Source organism: Teleopsis dalmanni, chromosome 1 (assembly GCF_002237135.1).
Source record: "Teleopsis dalmanni isolate 2A chromosome 1, ASM223713v2, whole genome shotgun sequence".
NCBI classification, from domain to species: Eukaryota; Metazoa; Arthropoda; class Insecta; order Diptera; family Diopsidae; genus Teleopsis; species Teleopsis dalmanni.
The window spans coordinates 83,900,646-83,926,329 of NC_051846.1; the positions used below are offsets into that span (position 1 = coordinate 83,900,646).

Genomic DNA, 25,684 nt, shown 5'->3' on the forward strand with positions numbered 1-25,684 from the left:
TTCGATCAATGATTAAAGAGGAAAAAATCGACCCGAATTATTCTTAAGAAACGCACCCGTCTTAATCTGCATTGTCAGCCAAGACGTTTCTAGTCAAGTACACCATGTCAGTGTTATTCTATCTGCCTTATTTACTGCCGTAGTTCAGGTCAAATCTGCATTAATAGAAAAAAATTTCTGTCTATTGAAACTATGAAAGAAAGAGTTACACGCATTGTAGCCCCTCCTATATATACCTATTAAGATAATGTCCTTTAATGTGTTTTCATTTCAATAGCATTATACGATAATCATCTTCACAAACTTAACTGACTTTTGTTTTAAAATAAATTAAATGATATTAATAATACTTCATTTTTTATTGTTTTTAAATTAATGTAAGATAATACACATTTTATTCTTATCAGTTTTTTATCTTCGATCTATCATAAGTTACATGTTTGTTTTTCATCTTTATATAACCATTATTTTAAGAACTTAATAAAATTCTAAAATTGGAAAATAATTTCAAGTCTTAAGTGTTTTTAGTGTTTGATATTTTGGTTACTTATTAATTGAGCCAGTGGTAGTGGGTGCAGACGTATATCAATCTGTGGGTCCGTTTGATACTCAACTGATTCAGAGCATGGTAAGCAACCACAATAAGAGGGAATTTCAAGCTAAAATGCACAAAAAGAAATTTAATAACTATTGGTAAGTGTTTATAAAATAAATTAAAACTACTAACATCCTTTGGAATTTTAAAACCATCCTCACAGACCAACGGTACTTCGATGGTTTTATACGATTTGATGCTGCAACAATTACATATCTTATCATGAGTAAACGTATCTGTGAAATATAAATTTTAATTTAAAAATGAAATATTGCAACAAAATTTTACTATTCTCTTACTCTTATTATATTTCGCACCAGAGAAGCATGTGCCTACGCATTCAGTAAAGCCTTTAATGGGTTCAGTATTAACACAGAATCCATGGTTAGCTATGCGGATCTTTATTAGATTCCTTGTTTCGGTATCAGCTAAAGAAATTGCTAAACAGTCTTCTGTTAAAAAGAAAAAAATATTTTATTTCAGATTTCAGAAAAGATGATTTACTAGTTTACTTTGATTTTCTACAACGGGTTCTTCTTTGCAATACTTGCAGCAGCCTTCATCGATTAGTAAATGACTTGGACACTTACTTACATCTGGACAAGTTTCTTTAAATGAATTTACAATAAGCATATCTTCCTTTTGAATGCATTTGTAAGAAGTGCAATTATCGGCGCTCTTCCATTCCTCTTCAGGCTTGTGTAGTTTAGATTCAAACAAACATTCCGTTTGAATGCATTCTCCACAACATTTGGAGGAATCCATTTTCTTGTATGTGAAGCCAAGTGGGCAGCTTGTGTTACAAGTTTCTTCAGTTGACAGTATCTGAGTTGAACCATTTGGTCCATAAGTACAACGTTCGTGCAGGCAAGCGTTGTGTGGATGGATCCATTTTTCATTCACATTTTTAGTAAACTTAGAATCCTCAGGTGAGTCATATTGTACAATGCAAATATCTTTTGGTGGAGCTAAAAAAATATTTTAATGATAAAAATTTATTTTAAAGTTAAAAAATATATTAAACTCACCGCATTTGTAGACAGGACAACATAATTCTGGTTTCTCTAATTTAGTAACTTCAAAGAATTTCTCAGTACAGGTCTGTGGCGCTTCTGGACAAGTTGTTTTATCGCAAACAATTTTTTGTGTAGGACAGCATCCTAATTCTTCTTGAACTACTTTTTGACCAGGTTGAAGTTCTTTTGGTGGAACCAACTTATCACATTCCTCTTTCGGCTTACATTCTACAGATACAATTTCAATGTATTAGTAACAATTTTATTAACTCATAACATTAAAATTATCTTACCACATATGTATTGTGGGCAACCATCAGGACCAGTCTTCTGTTTCTTAAATTGTCCAGGACCGCAAATAGGCATTATAGGTGCTAAGCATAGCTTAGATGGTGGTACTTTTGGCTCCGGTACGCAAGCATATCGTGGACAACACTGTTCATCTACTACTATTTTTTGTGGTTTATAACCTTCTGCACAAATATTTTCCTCTACTAAACATTTTTGTTCCACACAAAGAGTTTTGCCACTCTTGTCACAACTACAATCCGTGCATTTATCTTTTTGCCATTTATCACCTGGCATATGTATTAAATCATCACATTTCACACACATTTTCTGTTCAATACATTTTCCTTTATCTAAAACCTTTCCTGGTGGACAGAAACAACCTTCAAAGCGTCCTTGAGTTGCACATACATCCTCCATGGTCACTGTCTCTATCACTTCATTCGTATTTATATTAACTGCATCAAATTCAGACAATTTTTTAACAGTGTCACATGTCTTGGCACAGCCACAAGGTTCATAGAGCATGTCAGCTGGACATTCGTATGGGCAGAAATCTGGTCGTCGCCAATTCACACAAACCTTGTGTTTAGCACACTCCTTGGCATATGCACTTAGCATATCACAGGCACCCTTTTGATTATTACCTGGCTTACACATATCCTGCTGGCAGGTTGATACATATACTAATGGATCAACGATCATACTGCATTTACCAAAAATGTCCTCATTGAGCAAGAGCATACAAGGATCTTTTTCCGGTGGTAGTGGTATACAATCTTGTTTAGGTACATCTTCACTCAAACATTCATTATTTTCGAGACCCAATTTTGGTTCATCAGCTTGCCAGCTTTTTATAACATCAACCAAGTCTTTACTTGGTTTACCCTTCTTCTTCTTTGCTGGGTTTTGTTGTAGATCATTATCAGGATTACCGTTACAATCACCACACAAACCTTCCATTTTGCCGCCATACTTAACACTTGGTACACCAATCTATTCAGATTTCATTTGAAGATATTTAGTTTATTATTTTAATAAAAATATAATGTAATGAGTTTATTTATAATTTATTTATATATTTATTAGCTTACAGAGAAAACTAAATCTTCCATAGCAGCTGTCAATTCAGTATGAGATTCTGGTAATGTCAGTACCAATTCTTTTCCATTAACTTCGCGTAAATTAATCCAACTGTCTTTGTATGGTAGTTTTTTTATTTCGAAACCATCAATAAAGACCTGGAGTACTAGTGGCTTATTTGGCACTCGTTGAATGTGTATGACGTGATCTCCATTGAGCACATGCAAGGATTTTGCACAACTTGTGTGCTCCGGCAACGAAGTTATTCCCACTTTTTTACATTCATCCATAGTCACATAAACCTAATCCAGAAAAATATATTTTTTAAGAAAATATTAAAGAAATGCTTTTGTTTTATATAGGGACTATAAAGAAATTATGAACGAAATTAGTAATTGACAATTATTATATAAAAAACATTTTAAAAGTCTAATAAACCAAGAAAAAAGGCTTCATTAATATTATTTAATAACTTCTCTTAAACGGAATTCCTATCAAAAACCTCTTATATCTTTTAACGTTATCAATTTTAATAGTTGTTCCCAACTACTATTAGATAGCAAAAGATATATATCATAACAAAATATTTAATTTACTTTCATTTCTTTCAACTAAAATGGAAAACTCTATATCGAAACTCCTATATAAGTAATTTAATTTAAATTTATTGGATTATATAGTGAAGCTTAAATTGTGAAATATATATACATATTTTATATCTGAAATTTTCAGGAAATCCAATGTATATAGACTTTACATATAAACTCAATTATTTTTAGTTGCAAAATAAATTTTTAAGTTTAAATTAAATTAAACATAAATTAATTTGTTTTTTGTTATGTTAAAGTCCTTAAGAGAATTGATATACTGCCCACTTACCTGAAACGTGTGCACTCCTGGTAGCACAATATCTCTTGACAACAGATACGTGCAGTTGCCATTGAATGTGAAACTCTTCCGATCGTAGGTGAAATATTTCGAAGTGCCGAATGAATTGCATATGCAATCTTTACACTCAACAATGGGTACACAGTCCTTACCCTTACGCACAGTACCTTCAGGACAGTAGCAACCAGCAAAACAGGCATCTGGCAAAACCGGACACTCATCATTGCCCAATGAGGAACAAGAAGGCTCACATCGACGTTTATAGCAATCTGTATGCACCAACGGAGCAGGACATGAAGTTTCTGTAAGGGAAAAAATTAAAGCAAGTTGCACATATTTCGGTAGACAATTGTGGACAGGATTGTTCGTGTATATAGATTACATACCACACTGATGCACTGCACGCCATGTACTCAACTGCACATTCGGATTAACAGTTAAGCATTTTTTGACAAAGTCTTGCAAAATTTTGCATTTGCAGGCACTTGCATCACCTTCAGTCTTGAGGCACTCACAAGTGGTCTCCATGCACTTGCTAACGAACTGCTTCGAATTGACCGATTTACCACATTTTACGAATGTCGGATGTCTATAAATACGCATTTATTTAGCAAAAATAATTTACAAGCTTTATCTAGGATAACAACAAAAACAGCAGAATGCACTTGGCAAATGCGTAGATTCTATTCTGCATTTAAGCATACAATGGTTGGACTTACTTAATAGTATTGCACAAGGCCAATGCTTTCCTTTGCAAATCCATTGGACAAACTTGTGGATAGCATTCCTCCTTTGATATTTGTTTGTCAAACCAACTGTCACCAAACTTAACTGATGTGGGCATAATAGTGCCGTCCGGTGCACGCTTGTCGTCACTAGAAATTCCATTATAATAGCCACATAAGCCATCAACTGTTTTGATGTACTTCGATGATACACCAATTTCAATGTAGCCAATATCATCATACCGCACCCAAAAGCCATGTTTACGTGATACCACTAATACAGTATTGCCCAGCTGTGAAATATCAAAGGACGCTTTGCATATTGGTGAACTAATCAGTTGTTGTACACTATATTCAAAGCCATTGAAATTAAGTTTCATGTTTGGCAAAATCGTCAATATTGCAGGCGCCGTCGCATCCTTTATCGTTACCATTTTGCGACATACCTTACGTGTCTTATCGGTACAATGCAGTTGTACTGGAATAGTAGAAAGATTATAACTTTTTATATGAACACTGGTTTTGGTATAACACTTACCCGATATAACCCAACTTGAATTGACTAGATCGCGTGCCAAAATATGACTACATGTATCGTATTTAAATTCGGTACCATCAAAGGTGGTGAATGATTTGCCACTTATTTGACAAGTATCATCTTTTCTCGGCCTTAAAACACATAAATATTTTTGACAGTCTCCGGGCTTAGCATTGGACATATCTAATTCAATATCATAGTTATTTGGACATTTTGGTTCCATGCACGTCACTGATACATTTTTGTCAATAATTTGTATGGGTATACAAGTAAACTCGGCGCAGATTTCCTCCTTTACCATATCAACCGAATCACTAGGCATGGGCAAAAATTCTTGAGTTTTAGTAACTACACTAGTCTTTGTTATTTTGTTGCCGTCGTTAATCATAGTAAATTTCTTTGAATAACTAGATATATATGGAAAAAAATATTAATAAGGCAAAAAAAATTATATATAAATTAAAATGTTTTGTAATAATTAAGATCTATTGATGTAGTAATTAACATAGATATCAATTTTTCGGACCCATGTTGATCCCAATTTTAAAGTTTTAGACGTAGACTCGAAAAATGTAGATAGAGTTTAGTAGAATATTGTATATGTTAAAAACGTAAGCCAACCATACAAGACCTTCATTACTATTTTTATAGGGTGCTTTGCATTAAATCAAGAACCGAAAAGAAATGTTTGGAGAAAAAAATGGGGCATCTCAAAGCACCTTTAATTAAAAATTATTTAATAACTCAAAATCTACTTATTTAAATGGCTTAATTATTATACCAATTATTAGTTAATGAAAGATTCTTCAATTTGAAATGAATTCAGAAAATTATAATGATCCAAAATTGTTCTCTTTCAAAAAATTTTATATATATCTCTATGTGTCAGCACTTTATTATCTTACATAGTTTTCTGTAATCGTTATTTACAGTGTACTGCTTTTTGCAATCATGTTATCCATTGTTCTCCATGTTATCCAATCATGATATCCATTTGTAAAAAATAACAAATTTTTAAGAATTGAGTAAAAATGAGTTAATGAAGAGTTTTTAGGAAGATAATGCGAAGAAGCTATTTAATGTAATAAAGACTTTTTTAAAAAGTGTGGACAGATTTTATCCTCAATTTGAACACCTTAGTGATGTCGTTATCTCTTTATCTCTGATAACATATTATAATGACGAAATCTTATTTAACATGTGGCAACATCATTAAAAACCAAATCGTTCTTAGGCTCCTAGCGACGAAATATTAGTTCTTTTCTAAGGAATGTGTTAAGTCTCAGTTTCAACAAAAATATTTAAAAAATATCACAACGATAGGAATTAACTTTAAAATCTGTTTAATGAATATTTTTAATGAAAATATGTTGCTTAAGATTATAAATAATTTTAGTAGACTGTGAAATCTGAAGTTAACTTACGTGGAAGTAAACATTTCTGACATCTTCCTTGCCTTTTTCTCAGTTATCTTGATTTGCATTTGTGGTGGACAAACTGGCTCTGGGCATGTAATAACTACAGCTGTTGAAGACATATATATCAAATACATAATTTTTTTTAAAGATTAATAAGCATAAACCTACTTTCGTTTTTCTGCGTTCCATCTGTGGGTGGAATCTTTTTAGTGCAAGTATCATCTTCATCATCAGCACAATCCTGAACACCATTACACCATAACAGTTCTGGTATACAATCTCCACTTGATGGACATAACTTTTGATATTTAGGACAGGGTTCACATTTACAGAAACAACCAGTACCCATAATTGGTCTTAGATTTTTCTCACAAGGTGGGCATTTCTTAGATTTGCAGTTTGCGTGTCCACCTAATAAGCAAACACATTCCTCACACACCTTATTTTCGAATTTAGAACCGATTGGATAGCTTCATTTAAAATAAAAATGCATTAATTTTTGTATTTCACAAATAGGAGCACATTCTTACGTTATATAGTTTTCTACACAAGGGCATAAATTTTGGTTTACACAAATGCTGCCATCCCAGAAAAGTCCATCCTTACATTTGCACTCTTCATCATTCCCTGTTGAATCAATAATTCCATCGCAGACCTGACATTTATTGTGAGGTCTGTCAAGAATCGTAGCTTTTTTTTCAAGTTCCACTGTAAATGAAATACACAGATGAAATCGGTAGAGCGTGCGACTAAGTTAACCATGTACTTTATAATACTTACAATATGGATGGAAGCAACCTAATGGTTCTATACGTAGATTGATATTTTTCTCCCATTTCGCTGGCACAACTTTTAAATATTGTGTCAAGATTGGCGTTTTGAAAAAATTAGTTTTTTCCGAATCTGAGTCATGATTGCCAGGGAATATTCTAGCTGTGCCATCAACTGCAAGTACCTTATTCCAGATTTTCTTATTCTTAGAGAAAAGAACCTTAAATCCGCTAACCCAACCATCTGAACCTCCTTTTGTAATAAAACCAGATATATTGCGTGGCTCTAGGAAATCGAACTGTAGAAGAAAGTTACAATTAAAATAATATAAAAATAAAGCAATGCATTAACTACTAATTCATTTTTGAAATACTAACCTCAACATATTCATTTGGTGTGTTAGCCACCGGCTTCCAGCTAACCGGAGAAGATAGCTTAAGCAAGTCAATTAGTTTCGGTTTCTTAGCGTTATTCGGTAATTGCAAGAATTGCAAAGTACTGCTTGCCTTTACTTGATTTGGACTCATTTGTCCATTTTCAAGGCCCATTTTATCTATACATTCTGTGTATTTTTCAAATTCTACCGGCGGTGTAGTTGTTGCCTCGACATAGCTTAATGTAGTTGATTCGATTTTTAAAGTGGTTTCAAGATGGGTGCGACAGCCCAGAAGTTCTATACGCATTGCTATCGAACCATGCCATTTTAGTGGATAAATGTGTACTGATTTTGCTTCCACTGGAATTTTGAATAGAGTTTGCACTGGTTCACGTGAATCCAACGGTCCATTGAACATTTGTGGTTTATCGTTCTCATCTGATAAATAATGGTACACCTCACCATCATAACTATAAAGTATCTAAAATAAGAAACAAATATATTATTTGGAAATGATATACTAATCTCAAGTAAAAACCTTAAATAATGTCACGTAATTATCAAAATCAGGACTTCCAGCCATTATTACACCGAAAATCGGTTCCGGTTCCTCGAAAGTTACTTGTAAGTATTGCATTTGGTCATTGATATTAGGTGACCAACTACCAGTTTTTTCCTGGGGATTCTTATACAGACGCGCTTTGTATGGAGCATAATTGGGACCTAATGATGAGCTGGCATTAAAGACGGTATCTGGCAATGGTTCATCTGCTTGAATCATAACCTTCAATCTAAACTGGAATCAATTAATCTGAATAATGTTTATTAAAATAAAATCACGTACCTATCAGGCGCACAGTGTAATGGTGGTGTCACAGTATTAGGAACAGTAACATACTCAATTTCCGGATAGACAGTGTTGTTTTTAGTGAGTGCTATAAATAATGGAGTGCTTAGTTTAAACAAATATACGCAATAATGAAGTACTCACGAGTTTTGGTTGTCTGCTCAATTTTATTTGGCACGCAAGTGTAAGCATTATCGATGCATTGACACACTTCCCATTCACCGATCACGGGCATGTGCGGTTTTACGTAGTCTTCATTCTTATCCATGCATGGACATTCATCAGCATTAACGCACGTGTTTTCATCTCGCCAATATTTCCGTTCTCCACGACAGTTTGGACGATTTTTATCAACGCAACCAGGCTTGCAATGTTCACCCTTTTTGCACAAGCCACGTTTTGTGAGAATCTATGTATTAAGAAAAAATAATATTTATATTTTGTGGAAGGCAACAAAGATTTTGACTATACCATGCCGTAGTGGTGACATGTGTGCTCACATTGGTTAGCACAATCTGACATTTCCGTGCCATCTGGGCATTTCTGTTCTTTAAGTGATTCAGGAGTAGGTTCGCCACAAGTTGGTTTTATACCTTGCACTGTAGCGATATGATCACAAATATTCATCGTTGGATTGAACATCATAAACTCTCCACAAGTCTTCTCCACATAGGCCCATTTGCCTTCTACGCTTGAAGGTTGACAGTGCAAAAATTTATGACAATCACCCGGAAATTCTTTATATTCAGCTATAAGAGTGTCGCAAACTTTACCAATAAGAGGCTTTTCAGTTGGAGCGACGGTTGTTGTCTCTGCTTCCTCACATTCGCAAAAAACTCGGATTTCATAATCGTGACACTGACCAACACAAGCCAAGCCCTCACGTAAATTGCAAAATACGTTCTCGTCCATGTAATCGGATGACTCATGCGTATTAACTACACGACACTCAATTTTCTTCATATACTTTTTCTCACAGCTGCTATATATTTTCTCCAATCTATCATAGCGCGGTAATTTTTCCTCATCATTTAGACGCGTAGTTTTATTCGAACTATCGGCATCTTTATCGTACCAACGAGTCCAACCCCGTACACATTTTGTCTGATTTTCAGTGCATATAGGTTTTTCAGTAGTTCCGTCAATTATAGGCAGGTTAGTTGTAAGTTCCTTCTCGCATTTTACACCACTACACACTTCCTTCTTTTTGGAGCAACGACAAGTGGCACAGGCGTCTTGATATGTTACATCCCCTTCGTAATAAGTTATTTCATCTTTAACCATGCAAACGGGTTTGCATTCAGATTTTGGTACGCATTCCTTGTAGGTGTCGTTCAAATAGATCATACCTTCCTCGCATGGTTTAATGTAGCATCCCTCAATGCAGTTCTCTTTATTGCACATACGTTCAGCAATTCCTTGATCGAGGAAATTGTCACATGTCTCCAATGCACAGGAAGGCGTACAGGATTTATATTCCGCACAGTGAGGATCGCACTGCATTGCTGTAAGAAAAGTTCTTTTTTTGAAGCAATTATTTTATACTAAGATTGAGATAAAATATGAAAGGATTTTTATGAAATATTTTATAAGTAGTACGTCTCCAGATAAGAAGTAATAAAATATTTTTAATTAAAAAAAAAAAGTTTTAACATATATTATGAATTATATTATAGCACGATCGATATTATATCCAAAAAGTTGAGGATATATATATTATAATCCGAAATATAATATAGTTATTTAAACAGTGATTTCAGAAGGTACATATAGAAAGTTTGGTGCTTTCCATATTGATTGATTGTTGATAGTAAATTTGTCAATAAAAATAGATGATGAATTATACATCATAGAGCACTTTCATTGACACGGTTTCAGTCTATTAAAAGTAACATCAACTGAACAAAAAATGTTCTCAGGAATTTTTTTTTATTAATCTATACTAATATTAAGTTTATAAAACTAAAAACTAACACTTAAAGATATACCGCTGGATACTGCGGCCTTCGGCTATTGTTAGGAAGAATAATAGTACGTTAGTCCGTTAAATCAGTTCATGTTCAAAAATTATGAATAATGATAAAGGTTTGAATTTGACACTTATTAACAGTGGATCGAAAATGAAATCTTGAAATTAATTGCTATGTTGGCGAACAATAAATCCCAGTATTTAGTCTGATTATAATCACAAATTTTTGATGGGAATTCCAAACGAAAACAAAAGAAATAGATTTTATTAGGAAAATTGGTTTCAAAAATAGAAATATAATAACAACTTGGAATAGAATTAAGGCAATAATTTCATATGATTTATAATTAATACATCAAAGCGCAGGGGTATAATTAATATTGACTATCTGAAAAATAAAAAACATCTTAGCAAAGTTTTATATAAACTTATAGGAGCAATGCAATAATTAAATTTAGTAAAAATAATCACTTTTGTGGTAAAAACAGATGTTTCATCAAATCAATGCACCAATCCACATCAGTGGATATGCAAAAATCAATACATGTATTCTACAGACAATTTTTTTACGATTTTGTTTAAAACGATTAAATCTTTTAAGAAAGATTAGAGATTTAAGAATTTTTAGATTTCAGATTGGAAAGATTATATCAGGAGACACAAAAAATAAATAATTAATAAGGTGCACTTCAAACCTTTCTTTTTTATTACTTCCGCTTTATCTTGATTAGCTATTTAGTCGATTTTCAAACCAAAATGTTTCTATAAAATGTAATTTGCAATTAAAAAAATTCTAAATTACTTTTGCCTCTTGTAAGACCTAAAACCATTAAACGTCAATTTGGATAAACGCTAATTACCTTTAAAATATTTAACTTTCAACCACAAATCTAACAGAGAAATCGTCTTTAATTAAGTTTTCTTCAACTTCACTTCATGATTTATCAAATTTTAAGTGGTTGCACACAGTCATTTCATTTACATCTACAAATCCTCTTAGGATTATTGAAAATGCAGAAATTCGTTAGTTTAGGAAAGGGGAATAAGGGAATAAGTATCTGCAAGAAATGAGCGTAGACAGAGTTCCTAACCGAACTAAACGCAAATTAAAGTAAAAGCAAAAATATGCAAATGTCACCGCCCAATGTGATAATTTTCGCTAATAAATTATTGACAACATTGATTTGCTCTGGAAACGTGTCTCTTCCTGCCACTTCAGCATGTGGTGCAACATGTGCAGTGGAATTGCAATGCAATGAAATGAGCACTTACGGCAGAAGTGGGGTGTACGCCACCTTATGTTGATGCCCTTTTGTGAGCAGGAGTGTGCGTATGCAGCAATGGCTGTACACAGGCACTCGCAGTCACCTCCTTGATCACAGGCACAGCTATCGAATATGCAACGCTTCATGAATTTGTCAACTGGCACTTCAGCATGGCAATCCTGAAACGAAATTGTAACATTTTAACTTCAAGGATTATGCTGAATATGTGTGCTGCTGAGACACACTATGAGTATCTACCTTAAACATTGCTGACTTAAGTACACCACATTTCAGTTGAGCCCACGTTTCTCTTTCTGGGTGTTCTTTACATGCGTCAATTGGTTGCGTTGGTACGGCACAAAACTTTTGCACTTTCCATGCATGACCAAAAATAAGTGGACTCGTCTCTAAGCCCAGCGATGGAGTTTTCATATCATCCATTGCATTGTCGTTGTAATTGCCACAGAGTCCGTTAACTTTGTTCTTCCATTCGTTTCCTAGCTTAACATACACACGAGTGCCTTCGTCCCACTTAATTTGCAATTTTAGTGAAATCACTTCAACGACTACGAAAACGCCGGCTTTGTAAATATGGAAAGCACCCTGTGCTTTGGCATTTACTGCATCTCGTAGTTCTGCAAATATTATATTAAATTGTATTCACACAAAATTAATTAAATTTGTTTTTTTTGTAACTATTTTATTAAATTGATCTTCAACCTACTTTTTATGGCCGATTTATTGGGATTTTCCATGTACGTTGAGTCTGAAGTTAATGTTATGGTGTCTTCCACGCTACCACTTAAACTAATTTCAACGGACTTTGAGCACGTTACTCCCATTGTTCCACAAAGTACATTTTGTATTGTAATTGTGTATCCGTCACCATGATCGTTTACACCTTTAGAAAGTACATAGTCACAGGCTCCTTGAAAATCAAAGTCATGATTATCGAATGTAGTAAAATGCGAATCGCCCCACACACTACAGGTAGATTCGCACCCGTTCGACGAACACTTCCAGTTTCCAGACTGGCAGACACTGATCAGCAAATAAAAAACATATTTTTGAACTCAAGTGTAATTGTCAAATCACAGACAAATACTCACCATGTATTACAGTCCTCTCTTATTGTTTCTCCATCATTGTAACTCTTACCGCCATGGTGACAGGAACAATTTTCAGGTAAAACACAAACCTTTCGTGTCGTGTCATAAACATAACCTTGCATACATACACAACCAGGTGTACAATCTTCCAAATCTTCTTTATATTCATGCATGTTTTTGCAAGTTTCTGGTTCTTTTGGCACACAATTGGTGAACTTGGCAAATGGCTTATTGGCGCATTCTGCACGCAACTCCGATGACGGTGGGTATTTTTCTTGATCACCTGGCTCTGCATCTTCACATTCCCAAATTCCATTTTCACACGTGCTGAAATGATAAAAAAAAATTTTTTTTATATGAAAAAGAAATATACCTCCATTCGACACATACCACAAGTCTAGAAACTTTTCTCCAGGACGCACTTCCTTATAGCCAGGCTTAAAAACCATACCATCATATGTGCAAGGACATTTCTTTTGTGGCACGCACTCATTTTCATCATTTAAGTATTCACCATGTGGACAACGACAACCTTCAACACATTCCCTCTTACAGGTGTTTTTCGTAGCTAAGTCTTCGCATGTACGTGTGCAACTATCACCACACTCATCATACACTTGACCAACGGGACACTGAACAGCTAAACTCAATGAAATTTGTTAATAATTCTTGATATTCTTATTACTGATACTGTCTACATACCACACTCCTTGATTGTCATACGCCAACCAGTTCTAATACCCTGACGCATACATTCCGCACCATATGCGGACAAAATTGGACAGAAACATTTGTTTAATTCATCCTTACACGCGCAGACATCATACAAGCAATCTTCATAGTATTGCTCTGGCTCAACAGTCCAATGACACTCCTGGAATATATCTTCAGTAATCCAAGCGCAATATTTTTCTGCCTCGGCACGTTTCTCGGCATTAACAGTGCAAGGGTGTGGACCTGTTGTAGTATCAGTCAGAAAATCACATGTATCTTTCGTGCGCCACTTGTCAGCAAATGGCTCTACAGCAGTTTCGATATCACCTTCAGGTGTCAGAAAATCGTCTTGCGTGTTTGAATTGAACGTACCACACAGCCCCGCAGTACGCCCACGGTAACTTGGTGGTGCATCGATATAAGCACGTGAAACTCCATCCCACCACACGCGTAAGCCATCCGGGAAATCAATTGTTAAAAATGTGGAACTAGCATGACGTATAAGCACTTCATTAGCTCCTAAAATCTTTGGAAACTTTGTTATTTCTTTATTATTAACGAGTGTTAGAAAGCCTTGATTAATTTTAACGGTTGTAGCCACTCCATTATTAAGTACAAAATGCAGGGTCACAGATTTAGTACACGAAGGATTATCGCTAGTGACAGCTAAATTCAGGTTTTCAGATATAACGCCAGAACAAGCCACATTTTCAGCCTCGATAGATATATTTGGTGTTTTAAGCAAATAATAGCTGCATTTTCCCATAAAATCGAAGCGTTTGCCATCGAATGTTTGGTAATGTGGATCACCAATAGCACCACAGCGCGCACCGCACTTCTCATCTGAACATTTCCATTTACCATTTTTGCATGTGCTAAAATTAATAGTTTTATTAAAAAATGCTTTTTTATATTTGAAATAAACGACTTTACCAAGTATTGCAATCTCTTTTAATCACATCTTCTGGTTTAAATTCCTTGCCACGGATAACGCAGGGACACAGTTCAGGCGTAATACATGCATCCTTATACTGAACAGTACCTTCTGGACAGAAGCAACCTTCATTGCACTTGCCTTTCGTTGGTTCAAGAGCTGAGTCACATGTTGACTCAACGTCTGGACCGCAAGGTAAGTAGACACGCCCATAGTTGCAGCTAATCGCTAATATGAATAACATCCAATATAATTAATATTTAATAATACCTATGATATATAGACAATGAGGAAATTAACATAATAAAATTATTTTTATCAATTTCAATGCATTATAATAGATTTAGTATATCGATTGCGAAATCTTATTTATATATATATTTGCACATAATAATATATTTATATTATATATACTACATATATTATATATTTATTAAAATAAAGTAAATAATATTTTTTCTGTGTAAAATCATTTAATTTTAATTATATATAAACTAGCATCACACTTCACACTTACGGCATATCTCCAAATTACGCCAACCATGCTCCAACTTAACACCTTTGAAGACACACTCTTTTGCTAACATTGACATTGCGTCACAGTTGCACGTTTCGGGATGTTCACGGTTTGGACAATTGCAATAGTCATCTACACACGTTTTCAGTAGTGCTTCGAAATTGAACAGTTTGATACAATCGCCAAGTTTCTCATTCGCTAATAAGCGTTCACATATACTAATAGCTTTTTGATGTTTATCTGAAGCACATTTGGAAGAACCAAATTCGAGCTCTGCACTATTTTCCATAACACACAGATCAGACTTATCTTCCACACGCCAAGAATCTGCAAAGGCTTTGACTGTTTCCATTACTTTTCCATATTTTGACATTAAATCGTTCCTGTAATCGCCGTCCAATGAACCACAAAGACCACCAACCTTAGACCATAATATTGGACTAACATGTACAGCTATGTACTGATGGCGATCCCAATCGATTTTGACGCCAACAGATTCCAAGTGAATTTGAATGTGCTCGGCTACTGGTAATACCTTCATGCCCACTACCTGCACTGGTATTGGCAACACATTCGTACGAGTCGAAAGTTTCAATGTTCCATCTATTATACGAAAGCAGAATTATTGTAATATTGATTTCATAGTCGATTGTAAAAGACGTACTTATGCTTTCCAAAATATATTGTACAGACTGCCAATTGATTTTCAATGTATGGGCACATCCATAACCAGATCCATATGGGCATGCCTTCAGCGTTACATCGAAAGTAGCATCAACTGAGTCCATTACTAATGTGTGTGAACAAGAAAGAGGTGCTCTATAAGTGCAAAAGAAATAAAATTATTAGAAATATTAGAGTAATTGAAAGCTTCAAATAGTACGCACTTAAATACTAAACCATCAAAGGTTTTTATATTTATTCCACCCCATGTAGTACAAATGGCTGGTTTAGGCGCTCTGTCTATTACAACATTCACATCTCCAGTAGTATATAAAGAATAGCTGCTGGACGACACTAAATTTTCTTCTGATGACCACCACTCCTGAAAGTCATAATGAATTTATATTGACTAAAAAAATACATTTTTTAACTTACACTGCGAGAGTCGTATTCCTTAAATTTTGCTAAAATGGCCAAAATGCGTTCTCGTTCAGTTAAATATGTGTAACCTCCACTTCCACCGCCTCCACTTACAGTCTTACCAGTGTGCATTACTAAGTGGGAGGATGTCTTTCCCTTATTTATCGTGTATCCAGGTGCTAAAAAGTTATTATTGCTTTCAATATATTTATATCGTTTAGTTTTTAGTGCAACTTACGGTATATGCACTTGGGTATTGGAGTTGGATAAAACGCTCCTACCTCATATTTGCATTTGTATTCGATATTCAAATTGCCCTGAACTTTTAACCCCGGCACCTTTGGACAATTAAACATGCACTTCGCTTCTTTACTGTCGTAAGAGCATTTATATTCGCCATTAAAATTCGTCTTATTGACACTGCATTCATTAATACCTTCAAATTAATTTTAATTTAATTGGATGGCTTTAATACATAGAATATATATTTACTGAATTGGCAGTGATCACCACGGTACATTTTGGAGCATTGACAGACATTGGCTGATATACATTGACCACCATTAGCACAGGCAGGCGTACAAGAGGCTAAAATATATTTTCATCATAATTTCAGATTTATAAATTGTTCATCACAAAGAAAATTACAACTTACGTTTACAATCTGGCGGCTTAGTTAATCCCGATTTTGTATGAATCCATTGATTTCCCTGACATTCAATTTTTGTATCGGTACTACCATCCGGAAATTGAAAACCACGCAGACACTCAGCATTACAAACACTGTAACCAGGATATGATAATTAACAATATATACTTCAAATAGAGTAATAATTTATGTCGTTTTACTTGTTGCTGCAGCTGACTTTAGAGTTACTTGGTATTGGTGGTTTACCATAACAAACGGATTTTTTGGTCTGACAAAAAGGTCCCATAAAATTTTCTGAACATTTACACACACCGGCCGATATACAAATTCCATTGTTTTGACATGGAGGTACGCAAACAGCTTCAAAGAGATGTTACAGATATTATAAGGCAGAAAACAATAAGGTTTATTTTTTTTGAATCCTACCTTGACATGATGGTACTGTAGTAAATTTAGAATCGCGTATAATCCATGAGCCACCAATACAGTTGATTTTTAATAACTTTGTACCATCAGGAAAAGTGTAAGCATTTGGACATGTTACCTGACATTGGTTCCCATGACATTCAGAATGAACGTTGGACGGAAGTGGTATTGCGACACAGGCGCCAAAATTAGGCAACATTTGCCTCACATTCATAGAATAAGGAATTTGCTTCACAGCTCCGAATGGCTGACCGTAACTGTAAAGAAAAAAATTTTGAAAGTTATCATAACTGCTATCTATCTATCTATTACTTTACTCAATTTTATATACATATACATATTGTAAATTAATATATTCCAACATATTTTTAAAAAAGCAAATTTCTTTCCAAACGCTGCTGCTGGAGGTGCGTGTACTCCTTCAAGTTAATTGTTCCACCATAAGTCGGTTCTTCACTTACGTCCTCTTCCTTTAACTGCTTTTACAAACAAGTTTTTTACTGAAGTACAGTCATCCATTTTCACGACATGATCAAGCCAATAAAACTTTTAGATATTAATTGGCTACATTATGTCCATATCAAGATCAAGCTCGTACAGCTGGTACGTGATTTGATTGCGGTAGTCATTGCCAGCTCATAGAATTGATACTGCTCACAGTACTGCTTTATTATTCTATTATAATGTCTATGCTTCTGCGACATACAGAAGCATAGGTAGGTTGAGCAAACATTAGGACATTCTTTCGGGTCGCCAGTACCAACTGATTCCATAGTAAGCAATTCCTATTGGCAGTAATAATTCTTCGTCTGATCTTCAAGCTAACATCGTTGTTATTTCTTTATAGCGTTTATTAAATAAATAAAGTCTTTGGCTGATTCAAAAGTATAGTCGGCAACCAGTAGCCTGTCGTACATTTCTGTTAGTTCCTGATATTTTGCTCTCATCCAACACTATGCCTATAAACGCAAATTCGTTTTCGATAGTAACAAAGAAAGCAATAACATCTCAGTCTGACGTCCAATAATGCCGTTGTCATCAGCTTAGGAACTGGACATATTTGTAAAATACTGCGCCATTGCAATGATGCACCTGTGCTGCAGCTGTTGATTTTTATTACAAAATTGAAAAAATCAGATAATTTGAAATCTCCTTGTCTGACGCCTCCCACAATTTCAAATATTCTAAAGAGACTCAATCCAACCTTAATGGATCTACGGGTATTACTTAAAGTCTGTAGAGTCGTATTATGCATTTATCGAAAGTCGATTATGCAGTTAATCGACTAAAAGATGGTTGACTTAGTGTCAATGATAAATCCAAATATTTGCTTGTATAAATAAGAAAGACACCAGACTACACCCTGGAAACAAACAAGCAAACGAAATAGAATGGATGCAATTTTTGTTTTTTAGAACGCACAAAAGAAAATCACGATTGATTACCTCAAAGAAGGAACAAAGTGACAGGAATATTAGTCATGTTTGAAAATAAAATTAATAAAGAAAGACAAAATTGATCGAAATATATTTAATGACGTACACCACCACTTCCACATTCACCGACTGTAATAGATTTACTCCAACGCGATAGTTATCTATTTACAAATTTAAAAACAATGGCTTTTGGGGAAAAAAATTTCATCGAATTCTCTCATAATGCCGAATTATTCAGTCAGTTGTAATAAACATCTGACATATTAGCTTTTATCGAAGAGCGAATATAAAGATACTATAGAATATATATAAAGATACTTCACATTTAAAATCATACCTGGAATGATAACTGCTTTGAATACTATAACCGCTTGGATTACTTCCTCCATAGCCACCAATGGATGTTTTTATACTGTAACCGTAAATATTTGAAAAAAATTCATTAAAAATAATTTAAAACTTACCCAGGAGTTCCATAACCAGTACTGACACTATATCTAAAAAGTAAACAAGTTTTTAAATTAACATAATTATTATAGTAATTAATTGTTTTTAGACAATTTTACAATAATTTTTTTTAGTTTACTATAATAACTTAATAAATTTTAATTTATTTAGCACACAAAAACGTAAAAAAAATACACATAAATTTGTGTTAAATATTGTTAATTATTTTTCATTATTTTTTTTTATTTTTATGTATTAACTACACGACCTAAGCCCTTATATAAACTTATAAATATTATTGCTAAGTTTAAAATTTCTTTAACATAAACTATTAAAAATAAATTGTTTAAAAATTTTCGAAACCTACCCAGGATTTCCATAACCACTGCTGCCACTGTATTTAAAAAGTAATTAAAATTAAAAATTAATATAATTATTATTTTATTTTTTAACTTCTTTTAAAGAATTTATACAATTTATTAATGTTAAACAATGTCAATAATTTATAATAAATACAAGAAAAAAATAAGAAAAGTTAAATAATATATAATTAGTTAAAGTTACAATATAATTATAATATTAATTATTATAACATAATTAATATATTAATATAATAATATAATATTATAATATTATAATAATAGTAATTAGTTATACAATATTATATAAAATGAAATCAAGTTTAAATATAATGAATATAGTATTTTCATTAATTATTTTAAATAATTTCTATTTAATAAGAGTTTAATTAAAACTGCACAATACTTCGTCAAATAAAATTAAAATAAAATTGATTTGAATAAACTTAGTTTCAAATTTAATTAATCAAACAATATTTTTCTTAATTATTATAAATAATTATTATTAATCAGAGTGGAATAAAATTGCACAATATTATGTAAAACACAATAAAAATAAAATTAAAATAAATAAATGTAGTTTCAGTAAATCAAATTAAATTAAAATTATTTAAATATAAATATGATGAAAATACAATTTTAAACAAAAAATGATTAAATAATAAATATATATAAAAACAAATTTAAATTTTATTTAATTAAATTTTTTGTCTCTTTCGGATATTGCTACATACCCATTACTAATGGTTTTAAAAAAACATATATTTGAATTTAATTGTTCCTATATAATTTTTAATTTTTTTTGTTTTTATATAATTTAAATTTTTTTTTAATTCGTATATAATTTAATTAATTAATAATTTAAAAAAAATCTTTTCATTCAGGAAAATGTTTTTTTGTTTAGTTTAATGAATTTGCTGACTTAGAAAGTCAAGTTTTTAAAACTCAAAATCCAAAATTTTTTACAACTTTTATACAACAAATTTTATCTTTAAACTATTAATTCAGAAGTTAAAATTTTTTATTTTAAAAAAATTTTATTAATTAAGTATAATTTAAATTAAGTAAATACATACCCATAATTTCTATTGCCGGAAGCTTTTATGTCGACAGTACTGAAAAATTTAAATAATGTTTTAGTAGTTATATCTTTATTAAAATCACACACTCACACCAATTCTAAACTTTGATTACATGTTAAATTTATATGGAATAATTTTTATAAGCAAATTTTAATCTGTTTATTTAATTCATAATTTTCTTATCAGTTTAAGTTTCATTTATACTTTTAATAATTAATCATTTTCTTACCTCACAACCGGAACGACAACTACTTCTTTGCTTTTACCAAATCCGAAAATGCTACGTTCATTTCGCTCGTTATCTACAGTTTCCTCTGCAGCTGCCGGATTTAGAGGACTTAAAATATAAATAAATATATTTGATATTAATATTCCATAAATAAAATAAAATTTTAAATGAAATCTTAAAAATTTATTTAGTTTTTATTAAAGCGAATTATACGCAATTTTCGAAAGGAAATATTAATTAAAAGTTTCAGAAATATTTTAAAACTCTGAAAGTAAATAAATTTATGTTATATTATATTACAAATTTATATTATATCTAACTCTAATTACATTTTTTTAAAGTTAAAATAACAATACTAAATAATTATCTAAGGATTAATTTATTTCTTTACGATTTCACGTTTATTCTTCATATAAATAGAATAAAATCGTTTCGAAAAGAAGCGAACTACAACAACAAAAATTCTTTTTTATATTATTTTATATTGTAATTAAAATTTTGTTACAATAATTATTAAAATATATTTTCCAAAAGTCGTTAAAAATAAACATTAAATTTTTTTCAAGAAATCTTGCCTGCCTTAAAGATCATTTAGTGTCCCTCTATAAGTAACTCCCCGATTATGATAGACCCCTTCATTATAACACACTAAATTTATCAATGAAATAAAAAAAAACTTCATTATTTTACTATTAACATTTATTATTTGGTTTTACTAATTGTTTAAAAATGTGCTAAAAAGCGCCAAAGGTAACAGAGATCCAGGAACGGACAAAGTTCGAAACAAATCTTCAAAATATGCTACAGATACTTTTTTAGTTAGGCTACCTAATACTTTTAATCCTTAACTCGACAGATATAAATGAAAGTTCCACAACAACCACTCTTTTTTCTGTACATAAGATTTATTGGTTACTTATCTCATCTCAGCAACTATCATGAAATCTTCTTTGTGAACCGTGAGACTGAATGAATAATAAGCGTATTATTGTTTCCAAAAATTAAAGGATTAAAGACTTAAGAGTATCCAGCTGGCTTCCAAAAATGCTTTTAATGTGAGAAAAAAGCTATGTATTTTATATGAATTTTAAATGCTGTTATATAGAAACTTATAAGAACTATCTCCAAAGAACTATCCTGAAAATTGGTTAGTTATTAAAACTACCATAGAGTAAGACAAAATAAGCAGTTTGCAAAGGAGTAGAAATCTCTGATTATTTTGAAACATTTTGGTAACAAGGTTATATAATGTCTTCACTAATATCAGTACTGTTCAAAATTGATATGAATAATTTTATGTCATCAAATATATATAGCGATCTCAATTTTATTGAAGAAATAGCATATATAGTATAACTCGATGGAAAGTTGTAGATTTTCAAAGTCTGATGTGACCTGGTAGAACTGAACACAATTAACCTTGTTACAACTCAAATGAAATTGTATTCGTTGTATAAAAATAATGATTATGAAAGTATGCAATAAACCTAAACTCAATTTAATATTCTAAATTGCTTAGCTTTGATGAAGAGATTAAAATAAGCTAACAAGACCGAAAGATATACTTTCTGAAACAGAAATACTACAAGTTACAGAGAGGGGATGTTTTACTATTTATGTTATTATTCTGTTTATTATGTTGAAGCTGTTTTGAGCTAAACACTTATAATCTTTCTTAACTTGAGGTATTTTCAAAACCCCTCTTTACATCTTGACTAGATTATTGTTTATCACTTCATCAGGCTAAGCAATAATTGACCTCAGATCTGCATACCTCCCCGAGGAGCCTGTAACCATTTTGAGATTTGATAACGCGGTGTTGGTAAGTCTGTCAGTTTTCGCAAATAATTTCAGGGCTCTATCCTTTATGTATTTTTTAAGAGATCAATCTTGATGTCCATGAGGACATCATTCGTCCTAATGCACCATAGTACTTTGAAAAGTCTTCTCAGAGCCTGGCTTTGTACAATTTCTAGCTGGTGAATAGTAGTGTTTGAAGCTAAATTAAAATATATAATATAATTTAAGACTATTTACAACTCGGTACCGATAACGATAGTAAGTGTGTCAAGATTGTATTGTTCTTCAACTTCAAATTCAATAGACTAAAATGAGAAGGATTAAAACTTACTAAGCAGAATAGTAAATACCCTCTACGCGATATTCTTTACAAATTTTATACATTTATTATTATACATTTATTAATATATACTTCTTTCAATCTATTGTTAATCTATTCAACGTTTTATTAATTATAATACTTAGACACTGATAGATATACAAACGGACGGATGTTGCTGAATCTATTTGTTTTCACACTGATCAATAGAGTATAAGATTTATGAATAAAAGGTAAAGTCTTGTAATAATGTTATTGATGAAAGATCTAATAATTTTCGGCACCTTTATTAGACCTTTATCTGTATAAGTCATGGGTGTTCATTGATTTTTCAATAAAATTCAAATAAATTAATTATCATAATTATTATTATTAATATATTATTGTATAATATAATTAATTATTATTATAATAACATTGCACATTGAAAATTATATGTATATAATATAAACGCGGTATAATTATATATAATAAACACGGTATAACCAAATAATTGTGAGATTTTTATTTTTTTTTTAATTATTTTACAATTCATAATTATAGAGTTGTTTTATTATATTTCTGTAAAGTTTTTAAAAATTATTAATTCAACTTATATGAATTTATTTAATTGGATCTATATATTAGGTTGTTCGGGAAGTGATTTCGTTTTTTCCGAAACCGATATTTACCAATCGGTTTGGTGGGATTTTAAAGGATTCATTTTTTTGAGCTTTTATCAGATAACACAACGATTAACTTGGAAGTTTGCTTTAATCAGCTAGACAAACTGAATGATGTACTTCAACAGAAAAGGCCAGAACTAATCAACAAAAAAACGAAATTACTTTCCGAACCACCTAATAATTTGTTGACTGCAAATATCGGGAGTAGTACCCTTAGAGTATATAAATAACCAGCAGTATTTCTAAAAACTATTGATAAAGTGTTATTAGCAGTATTCCAAACAACTGTATGTATGATCAGTCCATGAAATTAGTTAATTAAGCTTTATTTTTTATTCTTCAAAATTTTTTCACTATAAAGTACTTCTCATGTCATTTACACATAGGTATATTACACTTTGATCTTAGCCATAAGGGCGAGAAGCGATTAACATATCATTTACACATTTAAGATATAATAAAAATTTATATCTTCAAATTAAAATTCATATTAAAAGTATTTATTTTGTAATCAAATAATCTTTAAAATATTTTTTATTTTGAGTATACACACTTTTAATTTCTTTTAATCTTTTCTATAAAAAAATAAATAAGTTAAATTTTTAAGTATAGAAAAAAAACTAATATATATTAATATATATATGTATATATATTGAATAATATATTGAAAAATTCGTGATTAAATTTCGATAATAAAAATTTTAAATAACTGTTGTTTTTTTTTCAGTAAATTAAATCAAATAGATTTTAAAATTATTTTGAATATTTTTAGGGACTTGTCACAATAATTTAAAATTTAAATTATGTTTTAAAATATTTTATCAATATATTATTTTATTTTATTTCATATCACTTTGCTATTATTATTTCAAATAAAAATTTGAATGAATATTTTATATATAATTTTTAATGTTTTAGTCATAAATCACAATTTATATAAATATGTAAATGTATAAATTTTTATACATTTTTATATGCACGATATATTTTTTATTAAATAATTATTAACATTATTTTTAATTTGATATAAAAATTATTTTAATTTCAATGCTAAATTATTTTGTTTTCCTAGCATTTAGTTTCCGGTATATTTTAAGATAAGAATTTATTTATTTTTTTTTTTTTCAAGATTTAAGATTTCTTTCACTTTACAGGCAATAGATATTTTTTAGCTTATATATTAAATGTAGAACATATCACTACACAAAACCTTTATTCCATAATTTTTGTTTTGAAAACATGACATTATTTTTTTTTTACTGTACTTATTTTTTATATGCTCAAACATATAATCACTTTCAAAAAATTTGATCTTTATTTTATTTTTAGTGTATATATATACTTTTTAATTTATTTAACATTTCACTAATATATTTCCTTCTTCTCTGACAAGCTAATTTATTTTCTTATATTGATAAGAGATATATATTAAATATTTTTTTCTTACTCTGTATCTCCACTATCACCAACATCAGCATTAATATAACCGATTAATACCAATAAGAATATAAATTTTACTTTTCGCATTTTAACGATTATCCTTGCAAATAATTCACCAAAAATAAATTCTATTTTCAAATCACTTTAAATAACACATTATCCTTTCATATATGCTTATGTAAATATCTTTTAGTAAATATCCTTTGGCAAATATCCTTTAGCAAGTATCCTTTGGGTTATCCAAATAAGTTAATCCTTTTGTAGACAGTGCATATACAAACTCTTCACTACACTATATCACAATCGATTCCCAATTTATGAAGAACTTACAATAATCCGTTAAAGACGCGAACGCAACTATTTGAAATCTCAAAGAGTTCATGCTTTTATAGGCATAAATATCTAGTATTTGGCCTTGAAAATTAAACTAAAAACTGCGATATCGCTTATCGCCAATACGCCTAATTTCTTAAAACCATTTGAAATCTTTGGACTAACGTTGAGTGCCAAGTACCAGAGTTGCCATTCTAAATTATTCTAGATGCATGCATTGGACCTCTATTCTCAATTTTCGCAAAATAAATCTTCTTATCAACTTCCTTTAGTTTGCAAAGGTTTGTGGTCACAGCTTTTATTTATTATTAATTTTTTTTTTTTTGTTTAAAAAGTCAAATGTATACATATATAATTGAATAT

General features: G+C 31.3%; 1 protein-coding gene across 2 annotated transcripts; it reads right to left on the bottom strand.

The window, feature by feature from the left end:
• Window positions 1-376: 376 nt before the first annotated feature.
• Window positions 377-25,327, bottom strand: LOC119668577 (hemocytin). 2 transcript variants are annotated; one of them, XM_038078130.1, is made up of 42 exons: window positions 24,996-25,327; window positions 20,765-20,872; window positions 20,530-20,568; window positions 19,462-19,488; window positions 19,112-19,144; window positions 18,985-19,059; window positions 17,212-17,468; window positions 16,986-17,145; window positions 16,792-16,919; window positions 16,629-16,724; window positions 16,375-16,572; window positions 16,152-16,315; window positions 15,941-16,098; window positions 15,718-15,872; window positions 15,054-15,656; window positions 14,536-14,764; window positions 13,591-14,477; window positions 13,279-13,528; window positions 12,889-13,215; window positions 12,504-12,820; window positions 12,038-12,414; window positions 11,787-11,958; window positions 9,017-10,050; window positions 8,690-8,954; window positions 8,543-8,633; window positions 8,237-8,489; window positions 7,700-8,179; window positions 7,332-7,620; window positions 7,082-7,259; window positions 6,720-7,021; window positions 6,558-6,657; window positions 5,134-5,540; window positions 4,590-5,073; window positions 4,257-4,459; window positions 3,862-4,172; window positions 2,994-3,284; window positions 1,905-2,895; window positions 1,624-1,839; window positions 1,108-1,563; window positions 895-1,047; window positions 728-831; window positions 377-659 (listed from the first exon to the last, which is right to left on the bottom strand). In XM_038078130.1, exons 1-42 carry the CDS (start codon window positions 25,073-25,075, stop codon window positions 525-527), a joined length of 11,583 nt encoding a protein of 3,860 aa, XP_037934058.1. In that variant the 5' UTR covers window positions 25,076-25,327; the 3' UTR covers window positions 377-524. The 2 variants fall into 2 exon arrangements, with proteins under 2 accessions (XP_037934058.1, XP_037934057.1); XM_038078129.1 differs by having other exon boundaries at window positions 19,462-19,494.
• Window positions 25,328-25,684: the final 357 nt, after the last annotated feature.